Raw genomic sequence first — 20,953 nt, forward strand, 5'->3', positions numbered from 1 at the left:
CGGTGGAACCCCTGGAGGAGATAAATAATCTCCTAAAGTAAATTCTTTGAGAACTACCCATTCATTCGAACGTTTTAAGTTATGGTATTTGTAACTAAAAATACCACTCTCCGTGCTTTACAGTCAAGCTATGAGTACATTTTAAAACAAGTAGGCAACTTAAGGTTAAGAAGCATTTTCAAACCTTGTTCATCATAGTCTTGGTATGTTACGTCATCTGCAAAAAAGAGAATAAAACCAAAGTATTACTTGAGTCATTCTGTGTAACTGCTTAGCTAAAAAACACAACTTAATCTCAAATACAGAAATATTAATCCTTTAAATATTAACGTTTGTACAATCCGTGAGAAATGCCTGTGCCCAAAAGCAATGAGAGGAAAGAGTAGGTATATTATTTTCATAAAAATTCCTCAAATTAGCATAAAGATATGCAAAAGGAGCATTAGGAATTAATACGCTGTTTTGTTGTGGAGGGGTGGTAGATGAGGTAAAGTATGTAAGCCTGATATTCTTTAAATAATCCAATTTTGTTACAAAGCCAAAAGTCTTGTATTAGGTGCTAAAATTACTTCTTTGACTCTTTGAAAGAAAAGTCACCACGTTAACACAGCATTGTAAGTGCAAAGCCTTAAGCAATGTTTAAAATAGAACAAAAACATTCATTTAATACCTGTGTGGTACATTTGTCCATCATCATCTACTGCTGGTTCACTCAACTCTAAAAAAGAAAAAATATACCTTTGCCAAACATGAAAAAACCAAATACCTTGTTAGACAGCATTCTAAAATATTTACAAATTAATTTTAATCTTCATAACTGTGTAAGATAGATACTATTATCATGACTTAATAAAACTTAAGCTGGATAAAGTTCCATAATTTTCTCCCTACATCACAAATACAAGAAGGAGCAAAACTGGGACCTGCCCCTCGTCTGGCTCCACTACGTCCTACTGCCTTGTTAATTCCCCAATATTCTTTCCAGTATCCCATCTGCAAAGACCAAAATCCCAACAGTGGTTTGAAAAACACATCTCCTTTTTACTTCATTTCTCCATGTAATATTAAACTATATTCAGAAATTTCTGTAAGTATCTGGGCAAGCAAAAACTGAGTATTTAAGGAGACCTATGCATTGAATCAGAGTGAGTCATTAACCCTGGGTTAAAATGACCTTGGCCACTGCCTCAAAGAGAAACACATGTCACGGACCTGGATTTTCCTGTTCATATATCACGTCTTCCATATCCTGATTGTAGGCTGGTGAAGCTATAAATTAGGAAATAATTAGGAAATTACAAATATGTCTGAAAAAAAAGTATCACACCTGATATTTAAAATATGAAAAAACACAATTTCTAGTAAAGATAGAAATCAAATCCTAATGATGCTCAAGCTTACATTCACTCATGGAACAAACAGGTACTAACTGTGCTAAATGCCAAATACAAAGCTGAATAAGAAAGTCTTCATCGTCAGTGGGTTTGTAACTGAACCACAAGATCAAGGTGCGCCATATTCTCATTTAGCTGATGCAAATTCAACTATATTCACACAACAAAAAATGAGACAAGGACACAGAGAGACAGAAACAGTCGTGCAGGTGAACCCTCCTCCGACGCACTCGGCAAGCACCTGCCAAAGTGAGTCTGAGCAAGGACACGCATTTCCCCGCCCCTCCCTTGGACTCAACACCTGAGTACTCCCAGATTGAGGTGTAACTCCAGTGTTTACAGACACATGCTGTTAAAATCTTACCTGTCTCTTCTACATGGTACCTATCTTCGGTTTCTGGAAAAAATAACATGAAATAAGTATTACCACTTTCATAAAATGGCATGTTTATATATTGCATATGTATATTCTGAATGAATGTTTATCAAGGTATGACTATAAGCTTTGGGAAATATATTCATTCATGAATTAGGAGCTGCTTGCTTCTAAAACAGTTTCCCAGAATGTTCTATATTGTGAGAAGTGGATCTACTTTACTTTCTCGTAATGTGCTTTAATATAGTCCTTGCAGCCATTCACCAACCGTACTGTCTAGAGGATACCTGTTTTTAGTTTCAACTTAAAAAAAAAAAGTTGGATGAAAGTGAAATATTGGTTTTAAAGGTATTTAAAGAAAAACTTCAATAACCAAAATTACAAATTATTTATTGTATTTTATTCTGAAACCAAAATACTGTGTTCTACCTTCATGAAGTGCTCCAGTGGGCTCAAATCCATCATCCGCATCACTTCCTACAAAGACACCGTCTTCTGGCTGTAGTTCTGCTGCTGGTCCATCCTGTTCTTGCTGCAGGTCCTCTCCTTGAACAATGATGATGAACAAAGTGACACGGGTGGACAGCAAGGACCCCAGGCGGCAGCCAACACAGACATGCACGCCCCATCTGAAAGGCTCCCGCATACCCACTTCAGCGGCTGGGCGTTCCCTGTCCCTCCTCTGGGCCACTGAGCATGCTGCTGCCCACTCTGGAGCTCTGTCCTCTGTCCAAGGGCCAGACCACCTCAGGGGGAAACAGGTCTGCTCTCACTAGAACATAAACTCACCAAGGACAGGGACCTCATATATTGTGGTCACTACGTATGCCCAGCACGTAGGGCCATGACTGGCCATAGGAAGTTCTCAATAAATACGGAGTAAGTGAATTCATTATTATCACTATATTTGCCTCTTCAATTATCATGAGGTCAGAGAAAAGGTCACCTTGTGACCTTTCATTGAGAACAGATATAAAATTCCATGTAACAATCTTAAATAACTCTATGCAAATGTTTTATCACAAAGAACTGTCAGCGCCCCCCCCCCCCCAAACCAGCTGCCAGGTCATCTACATTGGGTCAGCTGCATTCCACTTTGCCTTTAAAGCTTCCTAGGTTTAGCCTTTAAGTTATGCAAAGATGCCCATTTTCTCTCCTGAGACTTTCACGATATACTGAACTGCTCTGCTCCTTTTGTGTAGCTGTTGGACACGCTACCTTACTCCACTGCAATACGGGTTAGCTTGTCATTGTGGTGCAAAACATTCTCCCAGTAGTAACTTGACACGGCCTCGATCAGAGGCTGCCCTGGGTGTAACACTCTAACCAGGGAACTCAAGCAAACTACACTCAGCTGTGCAGTGCAGCATTGAGTTAGGAGTGTGGGGTCTGGAATATCTGACTCCAGATTTAGGTGCTTCCACAACAGCTGTGTGACCCTGGGTGAGTTACTTAACTACTCTGTGTCTAAGCTCTCGCTCCATAAAAAAGAAATAATAAGAGTACCTACTCACAGAATTATCGTGACGACTGATGCACTTAGGAAAATGCCTAGCCCATAATAAGTATTTAGGTTCTATTGCTGTTGCGCTGCTGCTGTTGTTAATATTTTTACCACCGCCATCATCATCCTAGCAATAATATTACTATTTCTACTTCTTCTGAACTCTCCCCGCAAACTGCAGGATGGGGTCCTTAGTCACTTTACTTCTGGGGTGGCCCAGTGACGCCCCCAGGTGTTACTGGACTGTCAGACCCTTTTATGTTGACAGTATTTGTTTCCTGTCCTCTCATCAGTCTGCTATCTTGTTTCTCCTCATTTCAGATTTCCTGCTTCTCAGCAAACAAATCACCAATTCTAACTCCTATCACTAATTTTATTACTGTTTTTCTTCTTGCCATGATTCTTTTTCCTTACTCTCATTTATTCAGTGAAATCTGACAGTTTGTATGTGAGCCAGACTGAGCCATCTCGGCCATCAATTCAATGGAAGTCCCTGTTTTCAGTAGGAAAACAAACCAAGTACCGTGCACCGTCTGAGTCTCTACTGTCTGGTACGAGAACAGGTTCCTGGGAGCTTACTAGACCCCACTGGAGGCACTGTCACACCCTCTGCACCCGCTGCACCAACCCTATGGGGTAGCCTCTTTGAAGGATGAGAGACTCGAGAAACTTTGCTAAAGCCACACTGCTAATAAATTCAATGGCAGGACCTCAACCTTACAGTGAAATCCAGAATGACAGGGACAGAGTCTACTTCAGAGATGGTGTCAAGGAGGCCAAGTTTGGGCTGATAAAATGTGAAAATGGGGACACACACATGTACACACGCAAACACTAACAGAAGATATCACAAAGGCCCCCATGGCAGGGACAGGCTTGGCAAGTGCATGGGAAAGAGAGAAGGCCAGTTGGGCTAGAGAAAAGTGACCAAGGGGAGAGAGACTGGGCCCAGATTAGGCACAGTGAGCTGGGCCACATCAAACATGGGGTATTGAGGAACAAAGATGGAAACAGGGATCCACCTGGGTGCCACTGCAGTGGTTGTGAGAAGAGGGGATGGTGGCAGAAGTCAAAATACGTGTTAGAGGCAAAGCTGAAGGGAACTGCTGGTAGATGACATAGGAGGGGAGAAGAGAGAGAAACAAGGAAAACTCCCAGATGTTTGCCTTTAGCAACGAAGTGAGAGGGAGGTGAAATGCAGAAGGCTGGAATAGGGTAAAACATTTCTGGAGGGGGGAAGGGGGAGCTGTGAGATGTGGTGGAAGCAAGAATTCAGTTTTAGGAACCTCTTAAGTTGAGATACCCACAGAACATGCAAATAGAAATAAGAACATGCAGTTAGATAAAAACAAGAGCTCAGATGACAGATCAGGGCTGTAGATATATGTTCGGAAGCAATGCAAATAATGCTTAAAGCCACGGCCTGTGACTTTCCTAGGGAGAAAGCCTTGATAAAGAAAGAGGTCCTCGGAGCACAGGTGCTGGAGGATTTCTCCCTCCTCGGGCCTCCTGCACCCACCCGCCTAAAGGTCTGGCATACCCTCTACCTCCCTCGCTCGCCACCTCGGGTGAAATTTGGTTTGACCAGCATCTGGACTCACTTGGGTCACCAGCACAACCCCGATCCGATCTCCCTGCTAGCATTCCCTCTGACTCACTTCCCGTGCTGCAGACAGAACACCCAACGCTCCCGCACACGCTTAGAATCAAGCAAAAATATCCACCCCTCGTGTCTCTCCGCCTGTGTGTTTCACATGCCAGCCGGCCGGAACCACGTCAAGCCTCTTTGACCTCTGAACTTTCACACGCGCCATGCCTCCGTTGAAAACATCTCGCTGACATCTGCCTGGCAAGGCGCTACACCATCCTCCAGCTCCTAAACCAAAGCACCATTTCCTCCAGGAAGCCTCCCCTAACCCCAAAGACTGAGCAAGCCCCACAGAGCGCCCTGGCGTTTCACCACCACCATCCTTACCTCATCATACTGAGATCACTTCCGTATCTAGACTGCATCATTCTTGCGTTAGGTTAAAATGAAAACTTTCTTAAAAGGGTAGGAAGAAAAAGCCTGTGCTCAGACAGGCAGATACACACTCCGGTGAAGTAGTGTTTCTAGGTGAGAATAAACTGGTAACTAACAAATGGACACAGGCTCCCAGGCCCCTAGCAACCAACAGTAAAAACCTACGACTCAGCCGAAGCTCGTCTCCCCAGTGGAGCAGAGGAGTTAGGCATGACGCTCTTCACTTAACCCCTAACCTAAGACTGAATAAGACAGCTTAGCAGGCCGGCTAAAGCCCGACTTAAATGATAGGGCATTTTGTTTGCTTTTAGGAAACTTTTTTTGGCTTTTTCCTTTAGGATCACTTTCAGCTCACACCAAACCCCTGAAGGCATCAGAACACCATGTGTTCTGCCCTCTTCAAAATCCTTCTGAGAGTTACATTTTGGGGTTATACTCTCTGCTTTTATCAAGGGATGCTTCAAGGAAACAGCCTCATAAAATCTTCAAGCACTGGTTTCTCCAGTATCATTTCACATTCTCTGTACAGAACTTCACATAAGAAAGTTTTTAGACGTGAGAGCTGGGAAAAGGCGTTACGTTCTCTAAGTAAACAGCATGTTTACTTCTTCTCTAGTAACGCCACCGACATAATTAAAAGTGTCTCCTTTTTGCTTTGGTGGCCACCCAAGCATTCAGTAAAATCTGAGGGCTGACGATAGCTCCCGGAGCGCCTGTGACGGCTCGCCTGGTTCTGTTCTCTCTCCCTCCTCTGGTGCTGCCATCGGTTCTTGATGTGTTATTAGTCTCGATTTGTTTGTTCTCTTAACAAGAAAATGGGGTAAAACGACCGTGGCGCTGCTTTAGAAATACTTGTCCTCTAATAACTTTAAAAAAACCCTGGACACTCAATTATCATTTAAATTTTAAAGTAACGTCTAAGTCATTTTATGTAACTAACCATTATTTTGGTAATGTGTGAAAAAATAGATTTTAATTCATACCATGTTCTGTGTATACTGTTTCATGGAGAAGTGACTGAATTTGTTCTTGCACTTCATCTTCAATATTCTGAGGCCCTAAAATAATTACAGAACATAACTAATTAGAAAAAATTTAGACATTAGTGTAGAACATGAAATACAGTATCCACATATACACATTAAAATGAATATATTTGACTAATATCAACTCTGCACCTTTTTCATCTCAGTATAGCCCCTTTTTCCCCCAATGTTGGCAAATATAGTAGATATTTTAAATTGGCTTTATTTTGACAGCAGATAGAAATGCTAAAAGGCTTCTCCGTAAGCTACAAAAAATAGGAAACTAATTTGGGTTCAGATTTTTCTTTAAAAAAGACAAACAAACCTCACTCAGAGCAAAATCATTTCAGTTTCTAGTTAACAAAATTTATGCTGGTGGTAGAATAAAGAAGGGCAGAGCTTTCAGAAAAGGAAGTACTGGGAAATACGGATAAATGTGGAAGACGAGCTCACTAGCCGGCAGAGTACGTGCTCAACCCCTCTCCCCCTTGACAGCGAGGAGAAGGGCCCCCGGCTGGTGTGAGGGCTGGGATGGGCAGGGTTGGGTGCCCACTCCCAGAAGGTGTCCGGAAGTGTGAGTGGATAACAGACTGAAGGATTTAGGAGGACAATTTAATTTATCAGTAATATGCAAAGAGCAGTATTAACAAAGAATTAAAAATGAAAAAAGGAAGCAAGTGGTACAACACTACAGAGTAAGTACTGGCTTTGAAAAGCAAGACTCTTTTAAATTATAAATTTAGTTCAAAGTGAAATTTGAGGTGCTAAATCTAAATACACATTTAAATGATAAAGCTTAAAAAGAAGACTCACTCTAGCCCTGGTAGGATTAGAGTAATTCTACAGGAATGGAAGAGACAGAAAATTCTCCTGGGATTGCCACTTGAGCAATGACAAAAAAATGAGAGCAACATATTGACCTCTGTTAAAAGGAAGGAAGGAAAATCAAATGATTCACCAGTACGCAGTGATCAGCCAAAGTACCATTTGGACCCAGTAATTAACTTGCCAGCAAATATGTAGCGTATTACCTAACATCTCCAATAGGTGGCAAGATGAAACCAAATTTTGAGAACTACTGGGTAAATGAAAAATGTGCAGAAATTAAATAGTACTTTGTAATAAAAATCAAAGCATAAATCGGAAATGATTGTAATGGAATCAAGTTTCATTTACGAATTTAGTCAGAGATTTCAGCGGTTTTCATCCTATGAGTCACAGGCCTTTGGGTGACTAAGGAGGTACTTGAATTGATCTGTGCAGTCATGTAATATACACAGGCTTACAGGTGATCACATGGAGGCCTGGGAAGTCTTCTGATGTAGACAGGAGGCTCATATTAAAGACTGGGGACCCAGGAGACCTACTCTACTACATAATGCGACAAATGAGGACAAAAGTACTGTCCAATATGTGTCTAATTTTATTTTCAATGGAACGTGGTACAGTAATCCTGGAACTGGAATCAAGAAACAACATTTAGTTCATGATGCTCTTAACCAGGATTTAGCAAGGAGCACCCACCTGTGCCTTCGATTCTTGATCTCAAAAATTAAAACGATCCCATGTAAATTTTTACTGGAAGAAATAAACTATAAAATTTCAGAAGACAAGAAGAAAAGGTATTTCACTGTTCTATAAATATTGTGCAACAAAAACATGATTCTGCAAACTGCTACCTGGGATACCTGGCAGCTGAGGTGCCTCTGGTCAGAATGAGAGGAAGGCTTACCTGGCCCCTCCAGAACCTGGTCCTCCAGCCAAGGGTACGGCTCGGCCTCTTCTGGTGGGACTGTTGGCTTTGGAGCAGATCTTTCTTTAAGGCCTGCATTTTTATTCACAGAGTTAACTTAAGATTTTGTTTTTGTTTTTGTTTTTCGACACATTAAACCAAGTAAAATCATATTCTCAAACACTTCTTCAACACGGCCAGTAATTCAAAGTTTCCGAGACTTTATACTACATGAACATGTTGATATGCTTAAAAACTGAAGGAGGAAAACAGTTTGTTCTGTAACTTCACCTGCGCCTTTAACATCTCTTCACCTAAATTATCCTTTCATTTAAAAAACTGTAACCATTGTTTAAATATTCACAAATCTCTGAAGTATGAAGTCATAAAAAATAAAACAAGAAGTCATGTCTGAACTTGCCAGAAGTTCAGTATGAGTTCAGTCTCCTCTTGTGTTCGTAAGTGACTAATTCACTTCTAAGCCTTGAGCTCCAAATTCAGCAACAAGAAAACTAAGATGCATTGGAACTTCCTCTTGTTATTTGTCTGCACTCCATATTTTGATTTATATTTCATTAATTATTCTTCTTGAGAACTATAGCTAAAGATGAGAGGAAATAATACATAACTCACTATGTACAATCTTCTAAAGTTAACACTTGTAAGCAATCGTATTATTCCATAAAAGCTCAAAGATATGGGGAAAAAAAGTTCTTTTGTTTTTCTTTTTACTTCTTAAGGAAAAGAAGACATCAGGGTTGAACATGAACGCTTATTTTAAAGGCAAAGTAGTCTAAAATCTGTTGTACTTAGTCCTTTGATATTTTATATGTAGCACGTTAAAATACATCCTCAATTGAGTACAACTATTTATAAAACTAAACTAATTGGCATGATTATTCCATTTACCAAACCTTGGGCTCCTCACCACCCCACTGAGAATCTTGTACCAAGAGTCGCTATTAAAGGGGATATGTTCTGCACATCAGCAGCTGGGGTGAAAGGTCAGGACAGAACTGAGGGGCCTTTTCTAATCTTAAGCACCTTTAAACAACTCTTAATGGTAGATACACCGATGTGTCTGGAAAATCCTCATTTCAATGTCATTTACTCTTCTGTTTTGGTTCTTTATATTTTTCCTTATTATTTCCCTTTCTTTATCTCTTCTTTCTTCTGTCATTGACAAAAACACATTCCCACTTTCCCAAATCCTAAAAAGACAGTGAAACAGAGCTTCACAGGACCCCAGCTCATCATTTCTATTTCCTCTACTTACTTCTGACACTACTTACCCCCAAAACCTAACCTTAGAAAAACAAACACTAGCACATACAGTTGCCTTCTACTCACAACCATAAAGTAGATTCCGGAGAGAAACTTACACAAACAGGTACAGATCCTGAAGGGAGTTCAGTTTCAGGGGGTGGTGGCTGGGGGTAAGGGGTGGAGGCTCACTAACACACATCACATTTGAAATTCCAAATTCAGGGCTGAAAACTCCCCGTGCCCTTTTCCATTTAAACAACCCATGCTTCTACCTCTCAACTGTTAGTCTAACAGGTACAGACCTTCTCATTGCCAAGGGTTGCTGAATGAATGGGGTAAACCTTGAGAGCGTTCAGAATCAAGCCATTTATCTTTGCACTCTCAGCACCTCAGAAAACACCTGGCACATAGCAGGTGCTCAGTGATCATATGCTGAAGGGCGGAGTGCACCCAAGGGTGGGGCTACTCTGCTCTTTAAAGGCTGCAGGTTGCCTGCAGGGCCAGGCTCCTGAGCTGCACTAGGGTGGGCTGTAGACAAGGGAAGGGGGACTCGCATCAGTGTCCCTCCCACTATTTACCAAAGAGACGCTTATCCGTGCTCCAGCAGCACCCAGCATTTCAGTACCGCAAGCGCAGTTAGCCCGCACAGTCTGTTTATGCCTGTTGCCTTGGTACAATTATTCTGCACTCAAAAATATCTCAGTTTGGAAGAAAAATTACTAGGGTCTTTCTTCACCAATCCCATCTATAGCAGGTTTTCAAATTGTGCTCCATGGGTTCAATAAGCAGTAAAATATTTCCCCATCAAACAATAAAGATTTAAGCTGCCTGAAAATCCCATTCGTATTGGATTTCGAGAAAAGTTTCGTTTGAAAAAAAAAAAGTTGATGCTAAAAGTGTTTGAAAACCAATATCCAGGCCTACAAGGCCCCTAATAACCAGCTTTCTCTAAATCGCCTGGAAGTTATTTGTCTCTCAAATCTAAATTTAAAACGTGAAAAACAACAGGAGAAAGCAAAAGCACGTCACAAGAGAAAACATTGAGCAGTTTTCTTTTCCGTCTGAAGTGGCAGCAAAATTGTAAATATTGATACCAGGTAACAGCTATTTTCCAGAGGAGAATTCAGTGCAAAAATAAACTATTTTGTAAACTTCAAAGAAGCTGAAGATTGTATTAACACATCTCCTTCCCTAGACCCTTATAAACTTTCTAATATTTAGCAAAAACACATTCTAGAATAATTGTTATTGTTTTGATAACCCATATGGAAGCTTTTGCCCTGGTGTTTCCGAAAAAGTTTTTGCCACCCAAATCCATTTTAGTTCATGAAGCTACGGATAAGTGTTCCCCAGAAAATAGTGGTAAATCCACATCTCATACAAGACTTTAGGCAAAAAGTTAAAAAAAAAATAAGCAAGAAAAATAAATACATACAAGGCAAAGGAAAGGTTTTCAACTTGGATTTATTATAAGGTACACATGGTGGCAAGATATAGCACTGAAATAAATATTCAAAATTAGGTTATGAAATGAATGTATCAGTTTTCATCAAAGTCTTCTTTTTTTTTAGTGGAGGTACTGGGTATTGAACTAGGACCTCGTGCATGCTAAGCAGGCACTCTACCACTGAGCTATACCCTCTCCTGTATGTATCAGTTTTGATGTTCCTGGGGCTGCAAGTCACAGAATACCAACTCACACTGGCAAGAAGGAAACTTATTATCTAACTTCACAAGTAGTGCAGAGGCAGGCAGACATGCTCTCCGCGCTGGTTTCATCCTGGGGCTGGCACCCAGGGATCCCCAGCTGCAAGCTCCCGTTTCAGACAAGATGATGTCCAGAAGCAAAGGACCACCTCTTGCTCTGCTTCTTTCTTATTAGGCTTGAGGAAATCTTCTCTGGAAACTCCCAGCCATCTTTCCTTTCAGCTTTAGTAGTCAAAACCAGAACCCACTTCCACTCCTAAGCTCGCAAGACCAACAGGAGGACAATTGCTTGACAGTAATTAGCTTGGGTTGAATGAATGTTGCAAGTCAACCACAACAGCTCTTGTAGGATTTGGAAAACCAACTAATTCTCTTAAAACATACCTTGTTTTTAGTTCTTTGGGCACATGAGATATATTAGGAAAATTTTTTAAATGTTTTCATTTAACAAATGTATAGTTTTTCCTCCGACTTTAATTAAAAAATGGGGTAAGTTATAAAAATTAAATGCAACGAGCTCTTGTGCAAATTTGATTGTCTGACACAGTTACCTCAGCCCAGGATTAGCTTACTTCATTCACTGCTGCCCAACATCACCTAATCATCACGAAAAAGAATAAATGCATTTTCTTCCCATAAATGCACAATGGATTAAAACTTACTAAATTGCATATTGCAGCCAGTCATTCAACAAACATTTAGCGCTCACTAATGCAAGGAAGTCCTATAGAAAACCAACACACAAAAGCCCTACCTCCCGCGGGAAGGGAGCAATTAAAAAGATAAGAAATAGGGACTATTTAGAGTACCTGAGGTGAGGAAGGACGGCATGGGGAAGACCATGACAGGGAGTACCAGGCCCTGAGGGAAAGGGGCGGGACTGTTTCCAATAAACTGATGAGGAAAGGACTCACTTGAACAGGTTCCTGACAGAGATCAGGGGTGTGGCTGTGTGGGTTACACTGGGGAAGAGTCTCCTGGTTAAGGTCTGGACCAGCAAGTACGAAATTCCTCGGCAGGGAGGGTGCTGGAGTGCGGAGGGGCCAGGTGGCCAGCGCAGCTGGAGAGCACGGGCCTGAGACTCAGGAAGGTCCTGGACCCCCGATCACGGAGGAGGACTTTACTGAGTGAGGGTAAAGGATTCACCTTTCCTAAGAATTATATACAATCTGCTTCCTCCACAAAATCTGGGGAAGTAAGGATTATACATAGCAGTATGCTTCATAAGATGTCACATACTTAGCTCATAAAAGCTAAGGCATATTTAAAAACTAGCTTATCAGTCTCTGGTTTACTAATTTAGGGGCGTACAGAGGAATACAATTTTTATCTTACCCATCCAGGTTACTCCAGCTGCTGCTGTTCATGCAGGGGAAGAGCTCAGGACTGCTACTGACTGCCTCAAATGCAAGCGGTCTAACAGCATAAATCAACCTACCCCAAGAATATCCCTAACAGGTACATGAAACTTGAGAAATATTCTGGAAATCAATAAGCCAGAAAGGCACACATCCTAACTGGCCACACTAACGCTCGCAGTTGTTCTTGGCTTGTAAAATCAGCACATACAATGTCAGCAGATACCCCAGGAGCAGCCCGACAGCTCCTGAGACTGCCAGGAACCAGAAGAGCTGCTCCTTGATGCACAATACGAGCCATTCCAGACTCAAAAGATCTTTACACGACCCAAGATGGACAGACAGATTTCAGGAAGAGGATGGCATAAATCTCAAAAGAATTAAATACTGCCAAAAAGCTCCCAAGAGCCTGGTTTTGGGGACCAACAAAGGGACTCCATAAAGGCTGGAGTGGAGTGGACTCAGTTTAACGTCTTGAAACGTGAGATCGTGAGTCAGCGCTCAGGTACGGGAACCAAGAGGGCTGCCTTTGGGTTCCATCGGAATCTCGCCTTCAGCACGTTACCACTGCTGCAACTCTGGTCCCCACGAGCACACAAAGCAGACACAACAGTACCTCCTTAGCAAAGTTTTCAGAATTAAGTAAGGTCATTTAAACCCAGCAAACATACATTTTTTCCATCAGTTAATTATTTCCTTTATTTCCTCCAAAGGAACAAATTAACCCCGCTCCCTGCACACGTACACGCAACAACATGAACACAGTTAAAGGCAGTTTATAAGGTGGTTAAAACAAGTACTTAAGAAACTTCTGGGCTTTTCTTTAAAAAAAAATTTCCCCCTTTGTAATATTATTAATTGCATACAGATCCCGAAATATTTTTTAAATATCTGTTTTATATGTTGAGCATTCAATACACATACATTGAATGCCTACTATTGTCTGTCACTATGATAAGCACTGAATAAAAATCATAGCCTGGCAGCAAAGTCCAAGAATGAAGCAAAGTGACGAGCATGGTAACTGGAAGGTACACAGTCCACCCACCTGCGAGGATCAGAGGAGTGAGTGCAGATGTGACGACTCAGGAGGATCCTGCAAGAGGCAGAAGGCAGCCCAGCCCAGACTGGGAGTGCAGTGTAGGCAGAGGGGAAGTGGGCAGTGCTAGCAACAGTCCAGTGTATTTTCCCCCCGTCCCTTGTTTATCTCATAGCATCTCATTGTAGGGACGGTATCCCCAGAACAGCCCCAGCACACTGCAGATACTCTGAATATCTCTCCCACGAATCAGTAAATGGGAAATAGAAATGACACAGCATGTGGGGTCTTATTTCACCATGAAAAAAAACAACACAGACACTTTAAGTATATGCCTTCCTCTGATCTCTTAGGATACAAGAGAGGAAATGTTTGAGGCAAGGGAGAAGTGACAGACAGACCTCCACGATGTACAGATCCTAATAAAGACTGATGAATACATACAAAAAATGAAATCAAATGAGGTATGAAATGAGAACCATGAAAAATAGAAGATGTTCTGCTCGGCAGGGCTTACAAAATGGAAGCTTTTGCAGACACTGATTTCTATGTAAAAATGACACCCCAAACTAGTAATAGACAACTACTTAAGGTGGTTTCATCCTCAGGCAAATGGAGGAGGTAGGACATGAGACTACCGATGGTTACTGAGGATTTTTTTCCAAGTACCCCAAACAAGGTTTTCATGAGAATAAGCCTTGTGGGTCTGCTATGTAATACTCAGCCTTCAGTTTCCTAAGAACAAAAACTTTCTCTTTAAATAGAACCAGGGGAATACATAAGGAGCTTAACAACAAAATAAGCCTAGTTCACCTGATAACTAAATGGTAGCATTTATCATACGGCAATATTCTCTTGTATTCCTCTAACTGCCTAAGGTTATTGCTGAGTTCTCTCCGTTCCCAAGGCTCTGACTCTGAGACACCCATTCAGGTTCAGCCCATCCAACCCTTCACATTTGGGCAGCAGCACGAGGAGGCCTGGGGAGAGGAGAGGAAAAGCGGAAAATAATTCCATAAACTGCCTGCATCGGGTGCAGATGAAGTACAGGTATAAATATTCACTGTGTGGTCTGCCCTGCACCCATTCCCCCTTCTCCTGGTAGAAGCACACTGACTTTCATTGAGGAACTGGTTTCCCATCACCCCACTGTTTTCAGGCCAGCACTCACATGCCCACGGTCTTGGGATCACAGCTCTGTCAGCCCATACCCCGACCCTGTAAGGAACAGGGGTAAATGTGAGCACAGGGGCCTCGACCCCAGGCAGGCTGCCTGAGAAGGAAGCCCAGCTCCGGAGAGAGTCCAAAGATGGAGAGAGAGGCCCAGGCCACTGTCTGGGCATCCAGGTCTCGCACAACCAAAGGACAAAAGCCACAGCTGCCCCTGGTCTGCACCGTTATGTGAGCCAGTCAGTGTTTTTTGTCCACGTAAGCTAATTTGAATTGGATTCACACAGATAACCGAAAGAATTACGGAAAATACTTAGAAGTAAAACTAAACGTGTTCCTAATATTCTGAGGAAGAATGAGGAATGCCTCTTTGATAGAAACAGTTACACCAAGACTTAACAAAACTGAAAATTAGGAATTAAGTAGGTTTTTGTAGACTGGAGTAGAAAGCTCTGAAGACCATAAAATCGCTTCTGTGGAAAAACGTGTCCTGACTACAAAGCAAACTTATGAATGAGTTTTCCACAATTAGACTGGGTGTGAAAGTTCTCATTTATACCATATACTTAAGACGACACGTTATTTCTCCATAACTTTTCTGGCCTTTGTAGTTCACAGCTTCGGTTTCCCTGTGGTAGCAGTACCCTTTAAATAACTAAGCATTCCTGTGGCTCTACACACATGCCACCGTTAGAGTTACTCGTTTTTGCCCCCTCAGTGATCTCTGCAGAACAAAGCAGGGCCCAGCACACCTGTTTCACAAAGATACATTAGTTTCAGAGGACAAAGGACTTGAATATTTGTCTCATAAAATGTTGATAAAAGTAGGAGTGGGAATCACAGCCCCAGGGTTTCCAGATTTTTAATGACTGAAACAACTTGGTAGACTTTTACCATTTGAGTGCCAACAATGTACCAGCCCCTCATGCACAGGCAACACCAGCTGTTCTCACAACCACCTTGAGGGAAAAGTGAGGAAAACCAGCCTTTCCAAGACACATTTTACAGTGAACTAATCTGAGCGATCAATCCAGAGAACTGCCACCAACAGGCGTTAACAGAAGGAATGGGGGAGACACAGCATACACCACTAACCCGTTTCACAGACAATGACATTTCAGTTAACTTAGATCATTAAAATGTCTTTGTTTCCTAATGGAAGTATATAGAGGGAGCCCTTATTACCCAAATAATAATTATGAGAACTCTGAACTTACAAAGCTGTGTGACTCAACAGGCCTTAACACTACAGAACAGTCTCTGTGAACCAGTCACTTGCAGAATTAACCCCTGGGATTAACTCAAACTTTCACACTAACAGATTTATGTCAATTTCTTTACCAGTCTCTCCCTCATTTTGAGATGTCATGGGGCCATCTATACACAATGCCAATTATCCATAAAGCAAAACTGAAAATCTTGTAAAAAAAAAAAAATTAGATTTCAAACAGTTGATTACAAGTAATGCTAGAAATAACTGTGATTCACAAACAAAGCCATTAACAAATGAAACACAGATGTCACACATCACAGCAACGGAAGGGAAAAAAATTCAGGGATGATAAAGTGCTTCCAAAGAAAGTATTTTGAATATGAAAGGATAAAAGATTCCTGAAAAAACTGACAGGGCCCCAAATATTTCTATAAAACTGTCTTTACAATGACTGCTACTCACATGGGAAATACTGCCATAAAAAAATTTAAGGACAACTATGCCAATAACGTCATTTTTTAGAATTCTGTGTATCATTTCTTAGTGAAACTTAAATAATTTGTTAGTGATAATAACAAAATCAATTTACATTCTTAGTATTTAATTTTCACTCTTTAGGATTTTCTGACTCCCAACTACTTCGTATTATGAAATTTTTGTCCTTGTTTTTTAGTTGACTTATTTTAAAAGGGTGACCTTTCTGGTTTTAATTATCCTTACATAACAATATGAAGCAGCAGAATATAGAAATAACTACACAGTGAATAGAAAAGTGAGTAAAAATGAGAAAGCGAGCATAATTTTAACCCATTAATCATGATCAGAAGTACCTTGCACTAAGCTTGTTTAGGTGGACAGTAAGCGCCAACAGAGTTGGATAAGTGACCTCAACTTCAATAAAATTCAGTTGAAGCCTTGTTTACTAAAGAAATGGAAGGAAGGAAAAAAGAAAGCAAGAAAATAAGCCGATTGCCAGTTCACAAGAGCTCTTGAAATATTTTTAATGTTTTAGGAAAGATGTTTCAATTCAATTCTTGAGCTGATATTCAAAGGAAAACTCAGTGATAGAACTAAAATATTTCCAAGTGCTTTATTAAATAACAACAGATATTTATATTCTTACCCTCATTAGGGTTATTCTAAATTTTTTTCACTCATTTTCTCAGAATTTAGTATTTGTGTACTTTATGCCTCATAGCTATTGACTGTCCTTAAAAACCAAGGTAAAAGTTATTAGAATGCCCTCAGTAAATGTAATTATAATTCTCTGCCCTTTTCTGCAAGGGAGGAAAAAAATTATCTGTACAGAAATCAACACTTAAAGTTTGGTACATAAATTTAAAAAAATCAATCCAGCAAGCTCTAACTGCAAGGTTTTCTCCCCTCCTATAGTAAGCATTTATTGATGGAAAAAAAGTGTTTCTAAAAAGGATTTATCTTTAAAAGGTTGTAACTTTTATACAGTTGCTAGACAGTTTTGCTTCTTGTTCTTTCCAGTGCTTGTCAGAGCCTCCCTCTGCTCCTCCTACAAACCGTTTTCTGCAGGAATACTTCATACGGTTTGAGAGGGACCCCCTCAGCCCCCACCCACAGCTTTGTGCACAGGAGCCTGCCTGGGAAGACCAAGCCATCCCCAATGACAGGAGCGATCACAGAGGCTCGCCAGACCTAAGCAGGACAGCCCAGATCTCCCAGGACTTTCCTCCCAGGGCCGTCCCAGAAAACTGCATCTTTGCACAAGGATGGCTAAAAGAGGAAGATCTATCTGAGGGCCACACTCCTCACCTCCAAGTAGAATCAAGTCAAGTAGAAACGCTCAGAGCCAAGATCTGTTGAGAAGAGCGCTAGGAAGAAACAGCTCCCACTACAGGTCTGTACTTGGGGTCTATTCCTCTCAAGGCAGTGCCCCTGCATTTGCCAAGCAAACCAGCCATCGAGTTCCCTGTTTGGTTTACTGTGTTCCTGTAATCAATCTATAAAAACAACCAAATCCCAACCAAACAACATACGAAACCCCAAGTTACCATGTATGACAATTTCTTCAGACCTCAGTTTTTAAACAATAAAATGATAGGACTGAATTAGAGATATCAGACTAGGTGTTCCCTAGGACTTCCCCCTTGCTGTATAATTTTATTATGTCAGTTGGACTTTGTGTCAATTAAATGTGTGTTTGATTTTAAGCCATAAAAGGTACAAACATATTTTAAAAAGGGGAGGGGTACAATACTTTTAGAAACTTTTGACACTTAATGCTTACTCCTTCCTGATTTGAAATATCCTTAATTAGGCCAAAAATCTCTATTTTTAAGCTCTTCATAGAAAAAAGTTGAACACTCATTTTTAAAAAAAAATAAAATCTTTAGGGCAGCACCTCTGATTCTGTTTCAACAAATCAGGTTGCTCTTCTCAAATTCAAGAACCGAATTTCACCACCAGTCACAATTAGAGACTTAAGACTTCATGCAGAACAGCACAAACCATTTGGAGAAATGTATTTCTTATTCAAATTTCACTTTATTAAATGTTTTCTGAACTCAATTCTGACCTCTAGTTAGATCCCCCAATTTGCAACTCCTTAGAAGTGGTAAACAATTTCGATACCATCAAATGTGAAAAATAAACGCCATTCAACCAAAACAACTGAAAAACTGTGATTATAAAACGAAAGGATATCCCAGTTTGAAATAAGGAAAGCCTTTCTATAACTATTCTGAGTCTGTAAAGATATCATAAATACCCTGCTGTTCTACATAAAATTCTCTTTTACCCATGACCGTTTCTAGAATTCTCAGAACAAAGTAAACATTAAGAATTTATTGGGAGATTAGGAAAAGGTGGGGGAGGGATGGTTGGAAAGAAGCAACTTGAGGAGGGGAGAGGAGTGAGGAGGCATGAAGGGGTGAAAAGAGGGGTGAAAGGGTAAGACTGAGGAGGACAGACAGGAGAGGAGAGAGAGACAGCAGAGGGAAAGGCCTGGGGAAGGGGAAACGCAGATCCGCAAAGGGCCGAGGAGGTGCCCTGGGAAGAGCTGGGAGGACAGGAAGGAAAAGGGGATGGAGAAAGGAAGTGGAGAAGGAAGAGGGTAGGTGAGGAAGAAAGGCAGGCAGGAAAGCGGGAAGGAGAAGGAAGGAAGAAAAACAACCGGCAACGGAGAAAGAAGGTAACTTCCTACCTACCTGAGTATTGCTCGTACCTGAACCTTACACATCACTCTGCCTATAAACGCTATTTGAGATTTTAATAGTCTTAACTCCAGTGAAAACATTACCGAGCAATAAATTCATTACAATGCAAATTATACACATACATTCATCTAGACACATGATCGATAGATTAATAAAAATCAACATTATTACATCATATTTCTATTACATCCATTTTGAAAGCTTCATCTTTTAAATTTAGAAGCATGAGACAGGTACCTAAATTTCCAAGAATTTACTTGCTGAGCACCAGTGAATGCATTCAAGGGCTAACTGACACGTCTTCCAGATGTAACTAAGCAAGCAGAGCAAGCCGAAGTTTGCTACGCCCGCCCGTCAGCGGCAGATCAGGACGAAGGATGTAACCGCGCATCCTTGGGACGATGCTGTCAGGGCTTCAGTTCCCTCTCTTCTGGTTATTTCCCGTGGCTGGGTGTGCGTGTCTGGCAGAACTCCCCTCCTTTCTATCATCTTTGTCTCTGCGTGCCACTTCACCAGAAATATCCTTTACATTGGTTGGCTTTTTCCTATTTTCCTTGGTTTTAGTGCCTTTATCGAGTCCCACTTCCTCTTTGTCTCTGTCCTTTTTACTCTTAGGAGACTCTTTCCGGGAAACATCTGAATCCACAATTTTCTTGTCCTTCCGGTCATCCTCTTTTTCCTTCTTCCCCCTTTTTCTCTCTTCATCCTTACTTCCCTTCCTGGACCCAGGCTTCTCTTTTTCCTTCTTGAGCTCTTCTTTAGTGAGTTCTTTGACTTTCGGGTTTTCCAATCAAAGGAAAAAACGTTTATTGAAGGCATCTCTCAATTCATAGGACAGCAATTTAGTGCAAAAGTGTTCTCTTTTTTTTATACCTCCCCACACACATGAAATGATCGTTCAAAAAGTGACTTTCATCCACTAGTTTTAAATTGGCTAAAAACAGATGCAAATCTCTATAAAGTATCAGCTATAAAAGAAATGCTACGACCTTGCCATCATATTTTTCCAGCTTGAAATACGGCATGATTTGTCTCAAGACAAGGTTAGCATGCAGTGTTAATGAGTCCATCCATAAAGGCAGTACTTTACACAAAGCGTTAAGAACTCACATTTTACAGCTGTAACAACATAATTAAAGGAACACTGGCAATATAAGAATGCATTTTCCATAACGGGCAAGTATTTGAACAAAGACAATTTAAAAGTCTTTAGCTCTAACAAAAATTTTTACGTCCTTAAAATACTTGTGCTTACACTCCTTGAAAATATTATGCACAAATGAGAAGCGAAGTACCATTTCATTTTCTTAGTTAAGAAAAATACAATTTCCACACAAGCATGAAATTTTAAATTCGTTATCTATGGTATTCAAAATGACAAGTAGAACTTCTTTTCTGCTTATGTTCAACATTATGAAATCAGTATTCCTTTAAGTATATTTCCTGTTATTTTATGTAGTGCCACTCCAAGCCAACATACATCTTGTCCGAGCTCACGGGGGAGACAGCAGTAAGACAAACATTTACAGGTGATTCCAAATCTTGTGTGAGGCGCTGCTTTCAACTTGCTGTAAATAACAGTTGAACAGTGCTGCTAGCAAAAGCTTTGAATTTCACTCTCTTGCTCTCTCACTAGGAAACCATAAGAGAAGCAAGGTGTTCGCTGTATAATGTAGCATTTAAGTGGAAACGAAAAAGAGAAAGATTTCTTTAATGTGATAAAATGTGGAAGCTGTTTCTGCCCATCAAAATCATGTAAAACTCACACAGGACAAAATGTTATTCAATTCTTCCTGACAATCTTATTAAAACCTTATAAAAATACAGAAGAGAATTCATAAATCATCAGCCATCCTCCGAGTCCTCATTCTCCTTTGGGGCTGCTCAGAGTAACAGACGAAGCCACTGCAAGAACACTATGCTTGTGCAGGGCTGGCAGGTCTTATTCTGCACATGGT

The 20,953-nt window shown here is 40.8% G+C and overlaps 1 protein-coding gene across 10 annotated transcripts in view; it reads right to left on the reverse strand.

Moving 5' to 3' along the window:
- Nucleotides 1-20,953, reverse strand: part of ASPH (aspartate beta-hydroxylase) — a 160,452-nt gene that overhangs the window by 90,788 nt on the left and 48,711 nt on the right. For 9 of the 10 annotated variants that reach the window (XM_074354914.1, XM_074354912.1, XM_074354911.1 and 6 more), the window contains 7 exons: nucleotides 8,055-8,147; nucleotides 6,281-6,355; nucleotides 2,200-2,316; nucleotides 1,759-1,791; nucleotides 1,213-1,269; nucleotides 671-718; nucleotides 185-217 (listed from right to left, as the gene is read on the reverse strand). In XM_074354914.1, the coding sequence (XP_074211015.1) occupies nucleotides 185-217; nucleotides 671-718; nucleotides 1,213-1,269; nucleotides 1,759-1,791; nucleotides 2,200-2,316; nucleotides 6,281-6,355; nucleotides 8,055-8,147 (456 nt within the window). Of the gene's footprint in view, nucleotides 1-184; nucleotides 218-670; nucleotides 719-1,212; nucleotides 1,270-1,758; nucleotides 1,792-2,199; nucleotides 2,317-6,280; nucleotides 6,356-8,054; nucleotides 8,148-18,304; nucleotides 19,770-20,953 lie in introns of those variants that run through there. The other variant, XM_074354920.1, reaches the window with a different exon arrangement.

Source organism: Camelus bactrianus, chromosome 29, assembly GCF_048773025.1.
Source record: "Camelus bactrianus isolate YW-2024 breed Bactrian camel chromosome 29, ASM4877302v1, whole genome shotgun sequence".
NCBI classification, from domain to species: Eukaryota; Metazoa; Chordata; class Mammalia; order Artiodactyla; family Camelidae; genus Camelus; species Camelus bactrianus.